This window comes from Hirundo rustica, chromosome 4, assembly GCF_015227805.2.
Source record: "Hirundo rustica isolate bHirRus1 chromosome 4, bHirRus1.pri.v3, whole genome shotgun sequence".
Lineage (NCBI taxonomy): Eukaryota > Metazoa > Chordata > Aves > Passeriformes > Hirundinidae > Hirundo > Hirundo rustica.
The window spans coordinates 39222348-39243221 of record NC_053453.1 but is presented as its reverse complement, the minus strand read 5'-3'; the positions used below and the strand labels follow the sequence as shown (position 1 = coordinate 39243221).

General features: G+C 37.2%; 1 protein-coding gene across 11 annotated transcripts in view; it reads right to left on the bottom strand.

The window, feature by feature from the left end:
• The window catches only part of NAV3 (neuron navigator 3), a 546625-nt gene that overhangs the window by 125236 nt on the left and 400515 nt on the right, over positions 1 to 20874 (bottom strand). For 7 of the 11 annotated variants that reach the window (XM_040061191.2, XM_040061184.2, XM_040061187.2 and 4 more), the window contains 4 exons: positions 18116 to 18184; positions 15282 to 15421; positions 7126 to 8164; positions 578 to 693 (listed from right to left, as the gene is read on the bottom strand). In XM_040061191.2, the coding sequence (XP_039917125.1) occupies positions 578 to 693; positions 7126 to 8164; positions 15282 to 15421; positions 18116 to 18184 (1364 nt within the window). The remainder of the gene's footprint in view (positions 1 to 577; positions 694 to 7125; positions 8165 to 15281; positions 15422 to 18115; positions 18185 to 20874) is intronic. The other 4 variants (XM_040061185.2, XM_040061194.2, XM_040061195.2 and 1 more) reach the window with 2 other exon arrangements.

Sequence of the window (20874 nt, the reverse complement as noted above, 5' to 3'; positions counted from 1 at the left end):
TTCCAATATGACTAAAATACCCCATCCCTTCAGCTTTGTAACCTAGTAAGGACTTTGATCGATGTTTACAAGGAATTCCTTCCAACACAATCTTTAGCAGCTTAGCTCTAGCAGCAGCTTATAGGTCACGTACAGTAGTAAGGACTTGCTTGTTTTCTGAATACAGATTCATTTATAAAAGCAACATGTATATTATGTAATTTATGTCTCAGTTCTGATGCTATAATTTAATTTGATGTTATCAAATGAGAGTGTTAAACTTTCTGAAGTCAACTTTCCACTGCTCCTCTTGGAATATTCACTATGATTAAATAAAATAACAATCACATGAAACCCTAGATTTTGAAAGCCCAGTTTCTGCAAAGTGATGAAAAGGACATTGGAACAGAAGGAACCAGTTCAAATAGCTAATAGTGGATTTGAAGCACTAAATATGCATCACCTAAATTTTCTGTGTATTTAATACCACTTATGATTAGAGGTCAGAAGTATTATTTCAACCCATCACAAAGCTCATGGTAAGAAGTAGATGTAAATAAAGAAGTTCACAGTCTTCACCTGACTTATTGTTACTTACCAGATATCTCCTCTAGGCACTGTTTGGCAGTCTTACTAAATGACAAATCCATTTTAGTAGGACTGGTACAGGAGTCAGTAGGTGGTAAAGAGGTACTGTCATTTTCTGAGAGAGTTCTGAAATCAAGCAAGAAAATTGATTATTATTATTATCTATCATTCATGTATTTATGGAAAAAAGTGCTACTTGCAGCTCCATCTAGACTCATATCATTATAGGGTGAAAATTTAATTTTGTCACATTCTTAATTCGCTAGTTTAAGTCCAACTACACAAATGTACAAGCAACTAGGCTTCCTCCCTCTCTCTCTCTCTCTCTCTCTCTCTCTCTCTCTCTGCAGGAACAACTTGCAGTTAATTCCGTGAAATCTGAATCCATTTCTTTTCCTTGCTTTTTTTTGCAGGATTTTTCAACCAGATCTAGTCAGAATCCATTTACATTGGTTAAGTCACATCCCTGCACACACATAAAGGAAATAAAAACTTGTAACTGATGAAATATTAAGTGAGAAAGGCCACGTGGGAAAAAGCTTATGCAAGGCTGGATGGAAATTTGGCCCAGATATTTAAATCTATGTGCAGCTTCTCTTGATAATGCCCCTTATATAACCCTGGGGAATGAAATAATACAAGTTTTTCCATTAACTTTCTAACAAATAACTCGTATTTTCTTTGAGGGCATATTTCTGTGAATATCAGTGATAAATTGTAATGGGAATGCCTCATTGAATGCAGTTAGTTTCTGTTATATGAAGGTAAATAGCAAGAAATACATGAGCACATTGATTATAATAAAATATATCTCACACACCTATTGCCTCTTAAGGAACAGCTGTAGAATCTAGTTTACACTGGAACTGCTGAACTATGATGTCAAATAGCAACATGTACTACCATGTGTATACAGTAAAAGAACACATCTAAAGATATAATAGCCACTTTTTGAAATAAAATTTTAAAAGATCTTCACTTAAATTCTAAGTTTGTCCAGCTTTCCTGACATGAATAGCAGTCCCTCATCTTACTTATTAAAAGACTAGAGAAATAATTATATCCTAGTTTGAAAATGTGACATTTACAATTCAATTTTCAAAATTCATCATGTGTTTCCAATGACCATCTAAAAAGAGAAACATTTATCTGTGTGATATATCTGTATTTTATAAATAAAATTCATAAAAAACAGTGACTTATTTCTCAAAATAATTTTATAGCAACTTATTTTATTAAATAAATTTCTGGTTAATATTTTATTTAAATTTACTGAATGGATTTGTTCAGTAATTCATAACAATAGATGAGGAAACAGATATCAGCACAAAAAGCAGCACAAGTACTGACATGGTGGAATCTATTGATTAGAATAATTCAACTCAGAAATAGAAATGTAAATTAAGCCTGATCAGATGCATTGTTTTCTTACCAATTTCTGTACTTTTGAGATGCTGGAAATAGACAACTGCTATATAAAAAACTATTTTTGGTTCTTGTCTGTCACAAACTACTGGAAACATTAGTTCAGCACATGTTGCAAGGTTAACTCTGCCCTGCCAACCTTGAATGTAGTTTTGCATTTGATGCTTGAGAGGAGAGTCTCTTAAGTCAAAAAAGAGCTCACTCTATCCCTCTGCAGTGAACACACTCTGAAATTCCACAGTCCCACTTACTTTCCCAAAGGGCTTTAAATCATTAAAATTTTAATTGTCTGAGGATGCAACAGAAATCTCATGGAGGAGTACGGATTTCACAGCAACTTCAGTTCTGCTTACTTGAGACACCTGGTTATTTGTTGTGGTACAGACGGACTAGAAAGTGCCAGCCCTTGGGCAGCTGCGATGGAGATACCACAAAGAGGGAACAGGTCTCATAAATAGCTCTTTTTCTACGAGGTCTCCAGGGTGCCAGTGCTTACACACCAGTCGTCCCTTGCAGGGAGCCTCATGCACGATGGCCAAAGCCCTGATTTTATCTAGAGTCAAGCTTAGCCAAGACACCCCAAGAATGGTGAAAGACTAGACTAGGGGTGAAAGATTTCCAAGTAAAATGGTATAGGATTTGGGGCTCTTGGAGAGCAAGGAGACCCAGGTACACACCGGGTACCTGAAACTTCAAGTTGCATTGCTGTGGGCCCATTGTATGTTGTGATACATTGGACCAAGATTATAAATGCCTCTTCTAATTTTTAAAAACTTCTAATTTTAAAATGAAACTGTGAGGTTTGTCTTCTATACTTCTGTCTTTAATGTCTTTCTCTGGGACGTATTATTCCTATGAATGACTCAAGTGATCACTGCAGGACTGCAGCACAGATTAAGCTCAAAGCAAGTAAACGGCAAATTAAGTGATCTTCTCATAAATCTTGCACATGGCCTTAATGAATAATCCTCTCTCCTCTACCTATTCACAGCCCACTGCTTTAAAAATTATTAAATTCTTGCATCTCTCTTGATATCAAGAAAAGGGAAAATAATTTCAGTTTAGTCAAATCCAGCCCAGTAATATTTCTTCCAGTGCTGTGCATCTACAGTGCAGGTTAATTTAGGCAACGTTCATGAAAACAGGACATTCTGGTTTTTTTTTTTTTTTAAATCACGGCAATTTTAATCACAGCAATCAGAGAATATATCCCTAACCCACTGAGTTACATGCTACCTATTTGCAAGAGTATCAAACTCACTTATTGGGACAAATCCTTCTTTCAGTCATACCTGCACAAGCTTATTCTTTCTGATTAAAATGAGCCTGTACAGGGTAATTAAGAACAGAATTTGAAACACTGCTTAATAAGTGGTGTCTAACACAGTCAGTCATTTCCTGCCTCTAATGAAATAGCCAACCTTAGATAAACACAGATAACATCAAAGATTTGTTTGCTTTTTAGTTGACATTCCAAAAGATATCAGATGAATATAGTGGCATTTTTCCAACAGCTCTCTGAGATGCAGCTGTCTGGAATGTGTATCACTGTCAGTGTAACAGATTGGCAGGACCACATCTGCGATATGAGCAGTTCAATCACCCATGTTCAAGAACTGTGAGTTAAACTGGGAACAGATGCAAGGAAGGGCTACTAGGATGCTCATGGGGAAGAAGAAACCCTTCTGGAAAATAAACAAAACAAAAAACCCCACAAAACCATAAAGAGTTGATTTGGTTTAGCCTCACAGAAGAGAAGGAAGGGGATGATTCCCTCATATTTAAAAAGAGCAATCAAAGAGAAGGAAAACACTTTTGCAGACAAAGGACAATTAATAAAACATTTTTATAATGATTTCTTCACTTATTATGATTCTTCCCATCCATTAAAAAAACACCTCTACAATGGAAACTTTTCTTGCACACTTACTTGAAAATCAGTCATGGAAAAAGGGGGGATTTGTCTAAAGACCATGTATTTGTTACAAGTAAAACTGGTGAGTGGAAATCTTTAGCACTATCTATGATTGCAAAACTTTGGTAGTGACTGTTTTCTTTTCACAGCAGTAATGTACATAACAAGAATCAATAAAGCACTGCAGTATGACTTTAAGTCCTCACTTTATTGAAGAAAGTATGTTTAGCAGCATAATTTATTACTAAAAAACACAATTAACTGAGGGTTTTTTTTCTGTAAATGTAGTTTCAACTCCATAATCTACAAGCTACACAAAAGTAGCTTCTGGTCATTAAAACTGGACATCAATATGGCTCCAAGAAACCCTGCATGCATTATGGTTGCAGGATCCTTGAAGAGTAGTATAATTTTTTCCCTAAGCCTGTATAAACACATCCTGAATAGGCATCTGGAATTGAATTTCACTGTACTTCCAGAGATACAACCAGATTATATCCTCCTTCCCATCTGACACTGCTCTGAACCTCCTGCTCTCCCTTGGAAGCTATAGCCTCATGAAAAAATTATGTTAATCACCGTGTAGTAAAGGAGTTCAGAAGAAAGTTTTAGTAACCAGTAACGTGTTTATTTATTACACTGATATGTATATCCTTTTTCTGCCCTATCTATTGAACACTTTAGTCCTTACAGAATCATAAAGTAATTGGGTTCAGAAAGATGATCTAGGTGTCATCTGGTCCAATGAATTTCTTAAAGCGGGTTTGGTCACATTAAGTTACTCAGAGCCTTGATTTGTTGGATCCTGGACATGCCCAATGACAGAGATTCCACAACTTCACTTCACAGCCTGCACAAAGTGTTTCACTGCCCTCAAACTAAAACCATACTTTTTAAACTTTGAATCAGCACCTCCCATGCTATAACTTGCATCTGTTACCTCTTATCCTCAAACTAGTATTTGTAGACTAGCATTAACACTGAAAGAATATCTCTGCAGCACTGCAATTCAGACACTGCTGAAACTTCTTCCAGATGTTGCTATCATCAAACTAAAACTTGGCTGAAAAATGGAAATTTAAGCAAAGCACAACATAGAAGAGCAGCTTGGGATGATGAGTGGTCAGCTAATTATCTGTAGCAATTTCTATACTTCCAGCATTTCGGGCAGTAAGTGATTGCTGATCAATACAGCCCGGGGATTTGAGAGCTTTAGATTGTTTTTCTGCCATAGGAGAGACCTGCTAAACCCCTACAGTGGTTACTGGAGGAGTTAACAAAATAAAGCTGAAGTGCAGTACATGCATCCGATTACAACCCAATGTTCTCCTACTGAATTTCAGTAGGATTTCTTTTTTTGTTATTAATGTACCTTTTTCCTCCGGTTTGAACTGTAGCCTAGTAAGTACTAAACTTCTGTGTTATTCTTCTCAATTTGAAATTTAAGCACTACTGCGAAGACAGCTGAATTCTAAGGCAAATTTCAATACAAGTTTAAAGGACTTGGGAAAATCGCACAATTTCCAGCCTTCTACAATTCTATCTAGGTAGAAGAATGTGTCACTTTAAGTAGAGGCTGTGTATTTTAAACAGTTATGCAGTTTTTTACGCCTTCCTAGTGTATCTTTCTTATCAAGCTTTCTGGAAAATACATCACATTTTCTTCTCATGTGAAATTTAACTTCAAATACAGTCTCCTTTGCCATTTGTTTGAAGCAAAGAGACAATTACTAAAAAGAAATATTACTGGAAGATGCATTCTTCTATCACCCTTTAATATTTGAAATATGTACTGCTTCAAGACAAAAGCTTAAAACAAAACTAAGACATCACCATCATGGAATGAAATGGCATCCATATGTAGTAAAATAACCATTAAGCAGCACATACATCTGAAGGTAAAGCACAGCTCCTTTTTATCTCTCCTTGTTTATGCACCCTAACACATTTGTAGGCTGTCCCATGTGCCACACTACAAATGCTCTGAGTATCAATACAACAGTACCAAAAGAGAAATGCTCAGTGTATCACTGAGGTTATTCCAGACAGTCATATGCATATTAAATGCATCCAGTGATATATATGATTGAAACTCAAGAGGCTCCACTGCATATTAGCATTAATATAACCCATACTGAACCTTTTCTTCCTCCCATAAGATTTTCTGAATTTATCAGTTATCCAGATTGGTTTTGAAGCTATGTTTAGTTGTGTACAATGATATTTATATACTTCCTCAGAGCCTATTTCATCACGTCTTTAATCTTTAGCCAAGATTATCCAGTGTACTAGTCACTAACAAAAACTGGCAGTATATTTTGCTTAATAATGTATTTGTCATTGTATCAGATGTTAAATTTACCCACAACTGTAGCTAAAGCCCTCCAACAGCTGATATCTGAAAATATTATTCAAATCAGCGTGTCAATCTTTCTACACTTTTCTGTCTTCTGAGCTGTACAACAACTAATCTCCCAGCTTCTCTTCAACTGCTCTATCATATAGCAAAATAAATTCATAGAAATGTTGATACATTTCAACAGTTCATTCTTCTTTTCCAGAGCCTTGGCCCCCTGAAGATTTACTATGGCCTTTAAAAATTAACTGCCTTCAGTGAGTTCATCTACACCTATTTCATGTAGAAAACTAAACAGGAAAAGGACTGCAAACTGCAACCTTTTCTGTCTACACAAACTGTTGCAATATTTTTCAATACTTGTAGAAGTTTGTATATGTTTTTGGTTTGTTTCCTCAAATATCCATCAGTACTGTAATGCATTCTGAAAACATCAGGAGTTTATTTCATGATCTTTTAAAAGAATGGTGAATTCTAAGCAAATATTATTGAATATCAGCAAATAGATGTTGAGGTTCTTAGAATGCAAACAAGAATATTCACACTAGAAACCTGACTCATCTTTGACCTTTCAAAAGCAGCACAGAGAATGTACCACATGATCTGTGTTTCTAATCACAGCACCCTGAATGTTGAATGGTAAATATTTGCAGTAGATTGCTTTTGTACAAGGTAAAGACTCAGAGTTCTTGTAAGAAATTGTTCATACACTAACATTAATTAAAAAATAATATTAGGAAAACATTGGCATGATGCTGTGACAGAAACTGAGGGATAACAGCACGATCCACCGTTACTTTATCCATTTTACCTCTCTTTCCTAAATGGTAGCACAAACCTCAATTTTCCTCCATGAACTTACCTATAAATGAAAGGCGCTACCGTGGCAGTGTTTGGGTGGCTGTATTGCTGTTGCTGAGGAAGCTGGACTACACCATTTCCTGAGCCTTGGCCACTGCCTGCGGCCATCGAGGCTGACAGACCGAGAGAGGATCCTGGGGTGAGAGCAGCACTTGGTTCTTTCCCTTCAGAAGAAGCAAGACCAGAGGAAGGAGAAGCCTTCTCACTAAGCTGTGATTTTGGTGTTGACTGGGACTGGTTTCCTTTTGTAGTCCTCAGTTTTTCAACCTCCTTACTCCCGGTGAATGAGGAGGAAGTGCTCTGCTTTGCTGTTGGCACCTTTGATCCAGGTTTTGGGATCCCACTAGAAGATGATATTAAACTTTCTTTCTTGGCTGCTGTTGTCTTGCTTCCCTTTGGGATTAAGCTTGCAATTTTTGAGCTCTTCTTTGTAGATGATTCAATGATCTGATCCTTCTCTTCCTTGACTGCTTTTTCAGTGCAAACTTTGTTTTTGTCCCTGTTCTTTTCCTCTTTGTCCTTTGGCTGTAGCAAAGACTTTTTATTGCTGAGATTTTTGCTGCCAGCTTTTGGAGGGGTTAACTTCGGTGATACTTTGGGACTGCTACTTGTCGAGCCGCCGCTGTTCACCCCCCCACTTAAGACATCCATTTCACCACACTCTGAAAAGTTGTCATCCTCTCTCCCACTGTCACTGGGTCCTGAGCTCAGTGACAAAGGAGGTCTCAGAGCAGTCCTAGCATTAACCAGCTTGAATTTTTCTAGCATAGATTTTTGTCCAGATGAAGGGGGCTTCACACCTTCAGAAGGGGGTGGCTTGAGCCTGTCTGAAGTTGGAGTAGGGGAGGTTGCAGGACTGGGCTGCTTCACAGACAGCATGGTAGAGGTTGCGCTGTGTTTGACATTCATGGATTTGCTGCGCCAAGGCTTGCTGGCACTAGGAGAGGGTATGGCAGAGACCTGCTGCTGCCCAGTGCTGGTGGGATGCTGCACATTTCCATTCATGCCTGCAGAGGAGTGAGGGCCTTTCGGTGAATCTGCTTAAAAAACAGAAAAAAACCATAGTGGTATAGTTACTCTCCCATCTCCTGCTTGAAGGTGATGTCATACTCCCCTGGCATTTAAAGCACACTTACATGTGATCTAAAACAAACATAATTTATATGTGCATGGAACATGAAGGATGCTAATAGAATACGCCTTTCTTTCCAGAATTATCATGGTGTTTGATACTTCCACAAGTCCAAGAAAGCCTCAGAAGCACCTTTGTTACAACAATTTCATTATGCAAATCAAGCCTTCCAAGTTAAGATTTTATTTTTTAATCTTCAATAAAGAAGTTCTTCCAATCACTTGTTCATAACAAAACACCAAAGAAGAAAAAAAAGAATGCTGCAATTATGGCATAAAAACAAAACCAGAGAAAGAGAGGTTTGATGTTTAATGAAAGAAAAATATGTGCTAGAAAGCTAAGGTTTTGGGCAAGAGGAGGTCTCAGTAATAGGGAAATTAAATGGATAAAATCAATGGTCATAAAAGCGAAAAAGGCTGATGACAATACATTTTTTAGTTTTAAGTACTGTTAACAATATTTAGCAGCTCACTTCAGGAACTTATCCCAGTACACTTTCATAGGCAGGAAAAACTTTTATCAACAATTTCACCAGTGTCAGTCCTTGAAAGTCCCAGGGATACATCATCTGCATGGGTACAGCAATGATAGCTGGTTTGTTTCTGAACTCAGGTAGGTACAGAAGGCTCTGGCATAGTCACTATGTTTGCATCATTCCAGGAACTTCAGTGGATCTTCAGAATGAATGAGAACAAGGCTTCTTCTTCAATAATCAAACTACGCCAATTAATAGCTGTCATTTTCATCATCTAGCCTTACTAACCAAAACAGACCAATGCATGAAAGGTTTAAGGTCTTCTGTATGAAGTTCAGATTCCCAAGACATATCTGAGTATACAAACACCATCACTCTGAAACACCAGATAAATGAAGTGGTAGCGGCAATCAAATCATGTGGTTCGTAGCTATTTCAGCAGCTGACATATATTCTTTTAGTGGATGTATCTTGCCGTGCCATTCAGTATTGGGACTGTTGGGGAATTAGATGTAAGCTGGTCTATAGTATATTGAATTCTGTACTACAAAAAGCCCATGAAACATGCAATGCAAATATAGTTTGTGTAATGACAAAAAGAGTTCTTGATGCTTTGCATACACACATAGTATGTCATACCTTGGGGCCCCCGTGTCCAAATAATATCGTAGATGAGAATGCTGAGGACAGTTGTCTCTTCAGCACAGAGTATGAGGTTATGCATCATTTTAATTTTTGCAGTCTCAGCCCTAAACCTCAAGGCAAGATTCAACTACCCATCTGGAAGTCTGAAGGCTGCTAATACATTCAAGAAAGGCAGAATTTTGAGAATACTGAAAGTGAAGCTGTTTTTCCCTTAACAAAGACATTGCAAGCAGCAAATTTTACTGCTCTGAATAGAATTAAGAAGTTCTTAAGTTTAAAAATATTTTTGAAAAATCTGAAGAAAAGTAACATGACAACATGTAACATTTTTACTTGTTTAACTCTATTAGCAACTAGTTCCATTAAGCCAACTATCTCCACCTTAACAGATGCTATAGAAACCCATCTGCCCAGTGTTCTTTTTGTGTGCTCCTCAGCCTGGTATGCAAATGCCACAGCTCTACATGGGTTCTGCCCAGTGTTCTTTTTGTGTGCTCCTCAGCCTGGTATGCAAATGCCACAGCTCTACATGGGTGACAAAGATGATGAAGGGACTGGAGCATCTCTCCTGCAAGAATAGGAGATTTGGGCCTATTCAGCATCCAGAAGAGATGACTGAGAGGAGACCTCAGCAATGTATACAAGTACCTAGAGGGAAGATGTCAAGTCAGGCTTTTCTCAGTGGTGCCAGCAATCAGGTAAGAGACAACAGGTATAGACCTGATGCACATGAAGTTCCACCTGAATATGTAGAAGGATTTCTTTACTGTATGGGGGTGACTGAGAACTGGAACAGATTGCCCAGAGAAGTTATAAAATCTCCCTCACTGGAGATACTAAAAAACCATCTGGATGAACCCATGTTCAATGTGTTGTGAGGTGACCCTGCTTGAGCAGAGGGATTGGACCAGATGAATCACTGTTGTCCATTCCAACCTGACATATGCTGTGATTCAGTAAATGAGCTCATTCCACCTTCACAAAAGGTTTCAAGCAGCTCTGCCGAGTCCTGTTCTAAGCAAGAAAACATTAACTGGTAAAGCTTGTTTCAGAGTATTTTTGGTGACAGGCAAGGTTACAGCATATCACCTGGGCTCCAGGTTGCACCATGGAGCACCTTTGGTGGGCAGCTGCTTAGCTGATCCCTTGGGACCAAGGCAGGATTTATGGCTGGGCCCCTGTCCTTGTCTGGTTAGCCTCAGATGCTCTAAGACAGCCTAGGGCCAACCACAGCTGTTGGAAATTACTGCAGCCTTCAGGCTTGCTTAATTTATACCAGAAATCAGCCACAACACTGATAAAAGTGGGTGTGCACTTGCACACATCTTGCCTTGCACTAAGCTAGCCCTACATATACAGGAGGATTGAGGTCTTAAGCTATACCAATAGTTTTGCAGAAGAACAATTCACCAAAAAAATATGCAAAGCTAATGCAGGATACATGTAACAAACTGGGAACAGTGGGAAGTCACTACATTTTGTTGTATTAGTTATGTTACATATTTATGGCTTCAGGCTACTAGTTGTACTATCCACCCCCCCCCCCCCCCAAAAAAAAAAAAAAAAAAAAAAGTGCTCTGATGAAAAATAATTCCTGCCTTGCCATATTTGCAGCTATATAATTTTGAACTCATTGAAGGGAAAGATGTAAAGAGAAGAGCATTTACTGTTTCAGCAGCAGCTTGTTCTGCTACTTATATACAAAAAAATACAGGTTCTTGGATCCACTGGTATTTATTTGATTCCTATGTCACAAATCATAAACAACAACAAAAAATTACAGAGAACTTTAGCTTGTCATTAATCTTCAATTTAAAGGGCATCCTTAATATTTCTGCAAGGAATGTGAACTGAATGTTGTCAGAAAATATTGACAACCTGTCTGTATATTTAAAGATGTGGAATTAAAAGATCTATTCCCCCTCACCTCCAGCACAAACGCATTACTTGAAGCTGCACACAATTAACTGCTTTCTGTGTATTCTATTCGGCTTGGCTTTAGCTGCTCATTACATGAAACTTGTCCCCACCTTGTGGTGATGTTGAGACAGTGACCCCAACCTATGAAAAGGTTTTCTTATTTCTGCAAACTAAATTTTACAAGAAATCAGTATTCTGTTTCAGGCTTAACCCCTTATTTTTGAGATGCATAGTCAGTTTCTGGTGAAAACATTTTTGCATCCTTCTTCAGAACTCACTGCTTCAGAGCTCAAGCTCTGCTATAAAGGCACAGCAGAAACACAATACTCTCAGATGTTCATTGCAAAAAGAGAAATTTCTATCATAACCCAGCAAGACCATGATGATCAAATGGACATTTTCAAATCCACTTTATATAGGCTGTTGAACAAATAGAGGACATATGAAGAGTTGAACTTGTGCCCAGTACATAATCAGCCTTCTTTGTCTTCTCATCTATCAGCTTTACTGTGTTTTGTGCAGCTCGAGAGGACAACTCTTAACAACAGCTCCTCCACTACAGCAAAAGTACTCACGATAATCTAAATATTTGGTAGGGGGCAGGTATCCAGATTATCCATTTTCAGTCAGTCACAATAAAAAAGGTTAGTAGAAAATGGAAGAGTTGCAAGGGTTTGCCATAAGAATGTTTGAAGGAATGTTTGAAGGAGATCTATCTAGTGAGATTAAAAGAATTCAGCCTGTTCAACTCTCCCTTTCCAGTCCATGAGAAAGTAGCTACCCCTTATCAGCACAAGAGGAGAGCACCACCAGGGACAACTGGAAAAATAGTGGCACCAGAAGAAACATGCACAAACTAGCTATAGATGTACATATTGGCCAGAGATGAACAATTTGCATCAGCATCAGCACACAATAAGAGCTCCAGGGCAGAATTTCTCAGAGTTCATATGGGCAAAATAACCAAATACTGTTTAAACTGAGATTGGAGAAAACAGAAATACCATATCACTACATTGTATTGAAAAGCTAGAAATACCACTCCATGACATAGAGATCTTCTTCAGTGTTCAAATAAACTGTTTCTAAGATCTAATGGATAAAGATTTGCTTTAAAAATGTGGCATGAATTAGAACATTATTTCTTTGCTGTACTCAAAATCTTCTGGTTTTCTACCTTATTAGCAATCTGAATAATTACTTCATTCAAATAGTTTAATTTTCCTAGTTTTATTTCTATCTTTATATTATTAAATCAGAGGCAGATAAATCTGAGAGTCTGAAAAGCAGGCATGTTCTTTAAAATTGATCTGTAAGCTGCAAAGTCCAGGGGAAAAAAAAAAAAAAAAAAAAAAAAAAAAAAAAAAAAAAAAAAAAAAACCAACGGAATCGCACTAAAGCTGCAGGAACAAATTTCAGTTAATGGCTTGTTGAATGTTTTGGTGCATTCCGTGTTTCAGCTCAACCAGAGCTATACACAGTCACCTGTGTCACACAATGGATTGGGTCTGTCAGTGAAAACTGCTCTGCTTAGTAAAGAGCAAAACGTGCATTTGCCCAGGGGAGCCAGGTTTCTTACTGAGTTGAACTACTCCCTAAGCAGAATTCAAAGGAGATCATATCAGTGAGAGACTAAATAACGGAATACTAAGTAAGAGGCTGATATCACATCTTTTGGATCACCTTCAGGTCTCCTTTAACTCTGTGACTACATATCCATTCCCCACTGAGACTGAGTGACTGTGTCACGCAGGAGTGGATTACAAGCGCTACCTATAACTGGATTTTAAAAAAAAATCTTATGCTGTGCATATCTTCTGAGGTCTCCTTATTGCAAAAAAAGGAAGGTGTACAACAGGAAAAAAATGTATCAACAGAGGTCTGTCCCTGAAGAGGTTTGATGGTCCCAATATCTAACAGCTAATTACTTAGCACAAGTCATCTCTTTGTTTTAGAATTTAGTGTATATGGACTGTGCATCTATTAAAAAAAAGCTGGTGAAGTTATCTTGCTCCAAGCATCTGCTTCAGAAGCAAAAATTGATATATAAGGCCTCTCATTTGTGCTGCACTGTAGGGAAATTTCACTTAGTTACTGTATGGTGACACTACTTTTTAAAAAGCTTAAAAATAATATTTTTCTATTATTTTACATTATTACTATTGTAAAGGTTGAAAATTATTTCTAAACAAATTCTTAAAAAAAATCTCAGGTTACAGAACATCCTAAAATACTTCTAAAAATATCAAAAAAGTACCTGGAAATCTCATTGTAATATTCAAAAATTACTCACTATAATAACTAAGTTCATTTCCCTTTAGGAAAAGTAGAGCACAACATACTCCAATACAGGTTCTTCTGTTCTTTTAGGATGTTATGAAAGAGTATCACTTTGCTACCCCTGCATTAACAGCAGGCATTTTCTCTAAGAAACTTCTGCTTTATACCCTAAACCAAACTTGTATTTATCTTTGATTATCATGTAAAGTTAATGTTTTTTCATCCCTTTTGCTCTTTTGAGAGGCAAAAAAACCCCACATGGAAATATCTCATATACAGTAGTCTGTAGATATGCAGCAGTACATCTTCTATTTTCTGTAAAATGAATTGATTGACTTTACAAAAAAAGCCACCCCTTATCCTCTCGCAAGTGGTGACTTCACTAAAAACCTCATCAAGGTTCTCATTCTCTGCTGTAAAGAAATGGGGAAGTAAAAAAATACATCATGCAAAAAGTCACATAAATGTACAATGCAATGGAAGCCTTAGCAGTCAAAAGACAGTTTCCAAGTAATGAGCTAAGAATATTATCTACATTCATGTCTCACCTTGAATCATTTTATTCCCACATATTTCAGTAGCAAACATGTCAACATTATGAAGCAATTCTAAAGCCTAAACTGCTGTACATACCTTCACTCAAGCAGCCACTTCTGCTTCATAACTTCACTATCGTACTTGTGAATTATACAGTGTGTGCTGTTTTCACTCTGATCTTTTTCTAGTTTTAGCTTGGATGTCTTGACACAAACAATTCCTTGACAAAATAAAACCCACTACAAAACTATGTGAAACATTCAATCCTGATAGTGAAAATAAAGAAATAACTATTGAAAAGATGGTTTTATATCTTCAGATACAGCTAGAGGCAAAGCGTGTTCATCAGAATTTTGCAAAAAATCTGGATAGCTGCCTGTTGCTTGGATGAAGAGCATTCACTGCATACTTGTTCCTCCCACAGACCCCAAGGATGCAAACGGGTACTATGTATATGGTATCATTTTCAACGGGGTTCTAACCCAGAGATATGAATAAAATGCTGTTCATTACACAAAGGGAAAAAGAAGGGGAGGAAGGGGATGGATTAGTTACACAATTCAGAAAGCTGCATTTTTGTATTACTCTTTTTAAGATAAAGCCTGAAGAGGCACATTTTCCTGGAAAACAGAGTCAGGGTGAGAGAAACGGAAGGAACCAGGGTATGCAGTTCATTGCAATGGCTGCTCCTAATCCCTGCAAAATTTCATTTCACTTGCAATCCTTTATTCAGTATTATGCACACAATAAGCCAGGTTCTGAAAAAATAGATACATGTAACATTCTGATGCAACTATAATATTCTGATTCTTCTCCACTAGAGGCTGAGATGCCAAGTCCCTGGAAAATGATGGCAGTATTCCTTCGGGGAAGAGTAGGCTTTTATACGGAATAAGATTATAGGCATCTTATATGGATTTACTTTGTAAAAGTTACCCTGTGATATTTCCATCAAAGATGGATAAAATATGATTATAACATCTTGAAAGTTTTTACATCTCAATTTTAATCCCAACTGAACCACAAATCCTAATTCAGGCCCCAATTTCCATACATATTCCTTACCAACTCTAAATACCATATTCGTTTCTTTGACCCTTGTGAATGGTTTTGTTTTTTTCCTTCTTGTATGTTATGGAAAGTAAACTTAGTGACTTTAATCCCTTACCTTTTTCATTTCCACTTGCATATTGTGGAGGCTTGTTTTTGTCAATGCTGTTAAAGCTCTGACTTCTCCTATTTAAATTGGAAGCTCCCTGGACTTTGGTACTGCTGCCTGCAGCTGGCACCCGTGAGGGTCCTGGAAGCCTGGAATGATGAGAAAATCAGTGAGAAATCTGTTAATTTTATGTAATACAACATATAGCAGAGACAGTGTGCAAATATCAGATCGCAATTTTAAACCAACTAAACCCAATGAATTCAGGAAGCAACAACAAACAGGAGGATTTGAATTAGTTAGACTCCACAAATGAAAATTAAAGCCTATCCTTACGCACACAAAAGGGAAAAAAAATGTTTTCTAGTGCCACAAGACATGTAAGAAGATGCTTTGCATTTGCCATTAACATTGCTAAAACAGATTCACCCTAACAAATATTAAAGTGCAAAATCAACATTTATTAATATGTCACTTTTGGAGAGGAAATATTGAAGAAATAGATTAGAAAGCACAGCAATACATTGTTGAGAAATATTGTGTATCTCTTACTATATTAATTTTTTCACAGTTGTGTTTAGCATAAAAGCTTGCTTTTTAGTTATCTTCTTCAGTTATTTTTCAGAATTCAGAATGTTGGCTAAAATAATTCCACCTTACTATTTTAAATGAAAAATATTGAAAATACTTATTTTGTCTAGATGATACAGATGCATTTATACCTTTTAGATAGAAGTATATAACACAGACTCTACAGTTCATTTCTTAGTATTTGCTGCCACCATCTGAACTTACTATGTGGCTATTCTAAGGAAAAAAATGTAGATTCTTCTTGTTTCTGACATGTGTAAACCTGCATCTTTTAAAATTTGTTCTGAGTTGTAAGATTCCTTAATATGTGCCTACTTCAAACTTTCTGAAGCACCTTTGTGGGCACCCCCACAACTTTCCAGTTTTGTTATTTCTTAGACAAAATTAATTGCTCAAATCAGACACAGGCTTTTGCCATAGAAGAGCATCTCTCTTCTGTTTCTTGCTTATTGAAATTATTTTAATAATGGCAGTGGAAATTATACCAGAGTTATCAAATTCAGTTAGTTTCACTTTATTATGAAAGAGCAGCTTTAGGCAGAAGGAGAAAAAAATCACATTACAAAGAAGTATGAAACATTTGATTTTTTCCAAACTTTTTTTTTTGTTTAATACAGTGGCATAACAGAAATATTCAAATAATTTTATTTTCATTTGCAAACATATGTAAACAACTCGATATTCTCTTTCTTTACCAGTTTAAACCTCAGAGAACCATTCCACTGGCAATTTTCATGGCTCATTCTGGCCACCAGCCTGCCCTGCTAGCTCTGTGCCGAGTCCAGAGCAGACCATCACTGCTCTGCAGCTGTATGCATGCTAACCTTTACCGTGACCGGCGAATTTGAGTGATCTTCTGTTCCCTGAAGAATGCACTAAAACAAACTTAAAAATCCATTTGCTCCTTCTCATTACCCTAATTTGACAGGCAGTAAGAGCCCTGAGACCATTTGTCAAAGGCAGTGACAAAAGCAATGAAAAGGCATGTGTAACACTAGAAACTCAACTGTTCCGTTAAAATACAAAATAGTTCTGCATATATTCTGTATGCCAGAATTCAAGAACTTGCCACAATAAGCACATTATGCATGAGGTAATTTTCTCTACACACTTTCCAGTTTACCTCATTTGCTGACTTTCTTAATTGAATTCAGGTTTTAAATTGCTCTTGCAGAATCATGTTAAGCAGCTAAGGAAATGCAAAGAAGAGTATAACAAATAAGGGACAAGTAACATACCTCTGAACAGGCTTCGGAAACACTGCCACAGATTTAAAGTATTAGACAATAAGACTGTTAACTTTGACATGTTGAATGTGGACAAGACAGGAGCATCATCAATAAGGAACATGAAGACCTACAAACGCAGGTGCAAAGCAACTGGACCATGGTATAGCTCATCTCAAGCTATCACCAGCAACTCACATTGTGTTAGTGAGTGTTCTATACTGCAAAACACAATCTTTATTGTAGATTATGCAATTTAGAGTTCATTGGTCTCACCAATGAACTGTACAGCAAAGGTATAATTAATGAACACATTAATTATCCCTCCCCACCCCACAAAAAAAAAAAAAAAAAAAAGGCGCTAGAAAAATATCTCAGCTTCTTTCTTCTACAATCCAGCTTGTAGATTTTAGTGCTCATGGAAATAACAGACTAAAAGTACTGACAAAATCTGAAATAAGTCAGCTCCTACACACAGCTCTGTCAAATTCACTGCCAAAACAAAGCCTCTCATTCATGGGCACGGTGTGCAGGCTACTCTTGATGGAGCAGAAGTCTGGGAAGTCATTCTTTTTTTCTGCTCTATTTTGCTTCTGTGTAAACTTGACTCTATGAACTGAAACTTTCAGGTGGGTTTGCTATATATGCAAAACATCTAGTGGGAATAGGGGTAGACTCCCAAACTTCTTTCCACTCATCACTAAAGTCAGGAATTAGGCCAGAAAGCATGGAGCACTAAAATCACCAATTAATCCTTCACATCCAATATTTTACATGCAGAATACAGAGATGCAGGATACATAACAACCAGAAATATTGCTAATATATAGTACAAATCAACCAACTGGCTGAAAGCCAATTAATACAATGCTTTTCTGTGGCAAAGCTCATCATTCCAAAGCTTGGACACGTAACAAAAATGACACATTGTTTAGTGTCTGCTTAAGTCTGAAGGATAAAATATCAATGGGCATATACTTGCTTGAGTATCACTAACAAGCAATAAATTAGAGATATTTAACTGACCTAGAAGCCTTTTTTTGACTGGTTGCAATTCCACTGTGATTAGACTGAGCTGCATATCTGGCTGTGAGACTGTATGAGAAGAAACAGAGAAATTGAATTAAAGAATTTCTTTGAATATGTATAGAAAGAACACACTTACCAGCAAAAATGAGTTAAAGAATGCAAATTGAACATGGATAGAAAATGCAAATTAACTGGCAACAATGTGAAACAATGTAAACATGCAGATTTTTATGAGATGCAATGAACAGGTTATGAAATAATGGATACTGTTATAAAATGTCCCATTTACTAGAAATTATCTTATGATTAGGAAAACCAAGCAGATTTCCACAGTGACTGAATTCCTGAAGTATAGCTCAATTCACACAGAATGTGAACTTTAAAACCTTGTGGTTTGTTCTTTTTTTTCCATGAAAAGTGCTAAGTACACTCCTACTGGTCTCTCCAGCAACCTGACTGGATTCACAGTAGGGCTGTTAGGAATGGATTTGCTATACCAAATTCAACATGGAGTCAGAAGAATTCCCACTAAAGCAAGGTGACCCTCCTGACAGTAGAGCTATATGGAAAAAGGACACTGTCACAAGTTTTATTACTTTTACAGCACAGGTTGCGTATGTGATGACCCAGGCAAGGAGTCAGAGGCTGCATTAAGAAAGCCCTGGCAGGTGCTTAGACTCACTGTGAAATTCCATAGGAAAATGCACCTTTGTCTATTAAGGCATCCAAGTAGAAACAGAAAACATGCTATGCTATAGGGATAAAAGTTGTGTGTTCCTTTTGACACTCAAAAACTTGGCACTACTAGACAACAAATTATTTCCACTAATCTTTTAGACATCTGCATAGGGAATATGTCAAATGTATGGCCAAGGTACAGCTGTCAGGTAATTTCAATTTCCATAGACAGGCACATCCTTTGGGTTCCACACAGTCTAAGACTGTAGACAGGTGCCTAAGCCAGGTACAATCACAACATCAAATTCCTTGAATTAGTAAGGAAGTCATGGACGACTGAGTAAGCGGAAACTCTGATAGTCACAGATTTCTTTTTCTTCTCAGAGTTCTGCATTTTCCATCAATTTTTCTGAGTAGCACCAGAAGCCACAGTGCTCTAGTCCCAGCTTTACAGACTGGCAGCCCTTTTAAGAGGCACCTGGTGGTGTTGAGTCTGCCAGAACAGTGTTAAGCAATTTCTGCCAGTCCACTGAAGCAGCCAGACCTGAATGTAAACCAGATGGGAGAAGCTGTCAGGTAAAAAAAAAGTCTTCACCTCCTTAGCACTGCAGTGCTGAAAAGGGGCAAGAAGAAGGCACAAACCAAGGGACGATGTGCGACTGGAGTGGGATGTGAGATTATTGCTACTTTGCTAAATTAAACCCCAGCAAAAGGTTCAGAGCCACTTCTGTTCCTGCCAATTAAAAATGGCACATTTGTACATGATGAATATAAAAGAAAGAAGGGTACTTCAGTCTTAAGAGGGCAAAATTCAATATGTAAAAGCAGCATTCAGTTCTCTGCCATACATCTTTAGAGTAATGCCGACAAATTGCCTTTTTATATGACCATAGCTTCTGTGGATATTAGATCTAATATAACTTATAATATATTACTTAGAGTAATACAAAAATAATTTCATAATAATTACACTTTATGTATTTTTATCTACCTAGTTTTTAGTACACTGAATTATATTTCACTTACAGCTATATTTCTTAATAATGTCTGGACTTATGAGGAAAATGTGACATAGGTTGTTTTACTGAGCTTGCTACATTTGTGCCTGGCATAATAGCTTTTGATGAGCTCTTTCTTTTTTTTCCCCCCACATATTTAAAATGAAGGAATCTAGAAATGTATAGCTGTTTATCTGTGTTGACTAAAATAAGAGATTTGTGAGAAAAAATGTATGTCAAATGAAACCTCCGTGCATTTATGCTGTAAAAGGTGGAATGATACACAGTACAATCAAGACAAAGTTAAGATGGGAAAAAGAGTGAGTAGGTCGCAGTGCCTTAGTGTATCATAGCATTTCTGCCTCAAACAACACATTCCAGAGTAAACTGAAATATTAAAACCCTTAATCTCAGTGTTCACAAGCTAGCCCACAGACTTTTAATAGCAATAGATACATAAAATACCTATCTGATAATGCTTGCTAGAATGCTTCCCTTCTGTGCCTGTTACTTGAGACTCCATCCACTAGTAAATTCATGAAACATCAGCCTATAGACTACTTCCAGACTTTCCAGACAGGCTTGAAAGGCATTGATGGAAGTGTCAATGTCAGTAAAACATGGTTCGTAAAGCATGATTTCCACTGTGACACATTAAATTTATTTTCCAAAGTGATGTGACAAAAGAAAGGCAAAATGAGAATTTAACCACTGATAAAGCAGGTGCATCAAATTCCTAATGACTTTAGATTTTCCTTGTCAATTAGCTCTGGTTGTGCTGAACCCATGAAAGCTTTGCATGGATGCATTTCCCAGCTGCTGGCCTCACTTTCATGGATGTGAACTGCAATGCTGTTTCAGACTAGACCTTAGCCTAGCCACTCTCCCAAACATATAAACATTTACCGACTGCCCTCTATCCTACCAGAAAATTGCCTGTGGGTAGCATTTGTCAGTCAGGAAAATAAACCTATTTTGCTTAAAATAGTTATTTTTAATGCTTACAATTCCACACATTCCAGATGATATAGTAATCATATGTCTGCAATAAAGCAGTAAATGGATCTTAACATATCCAAC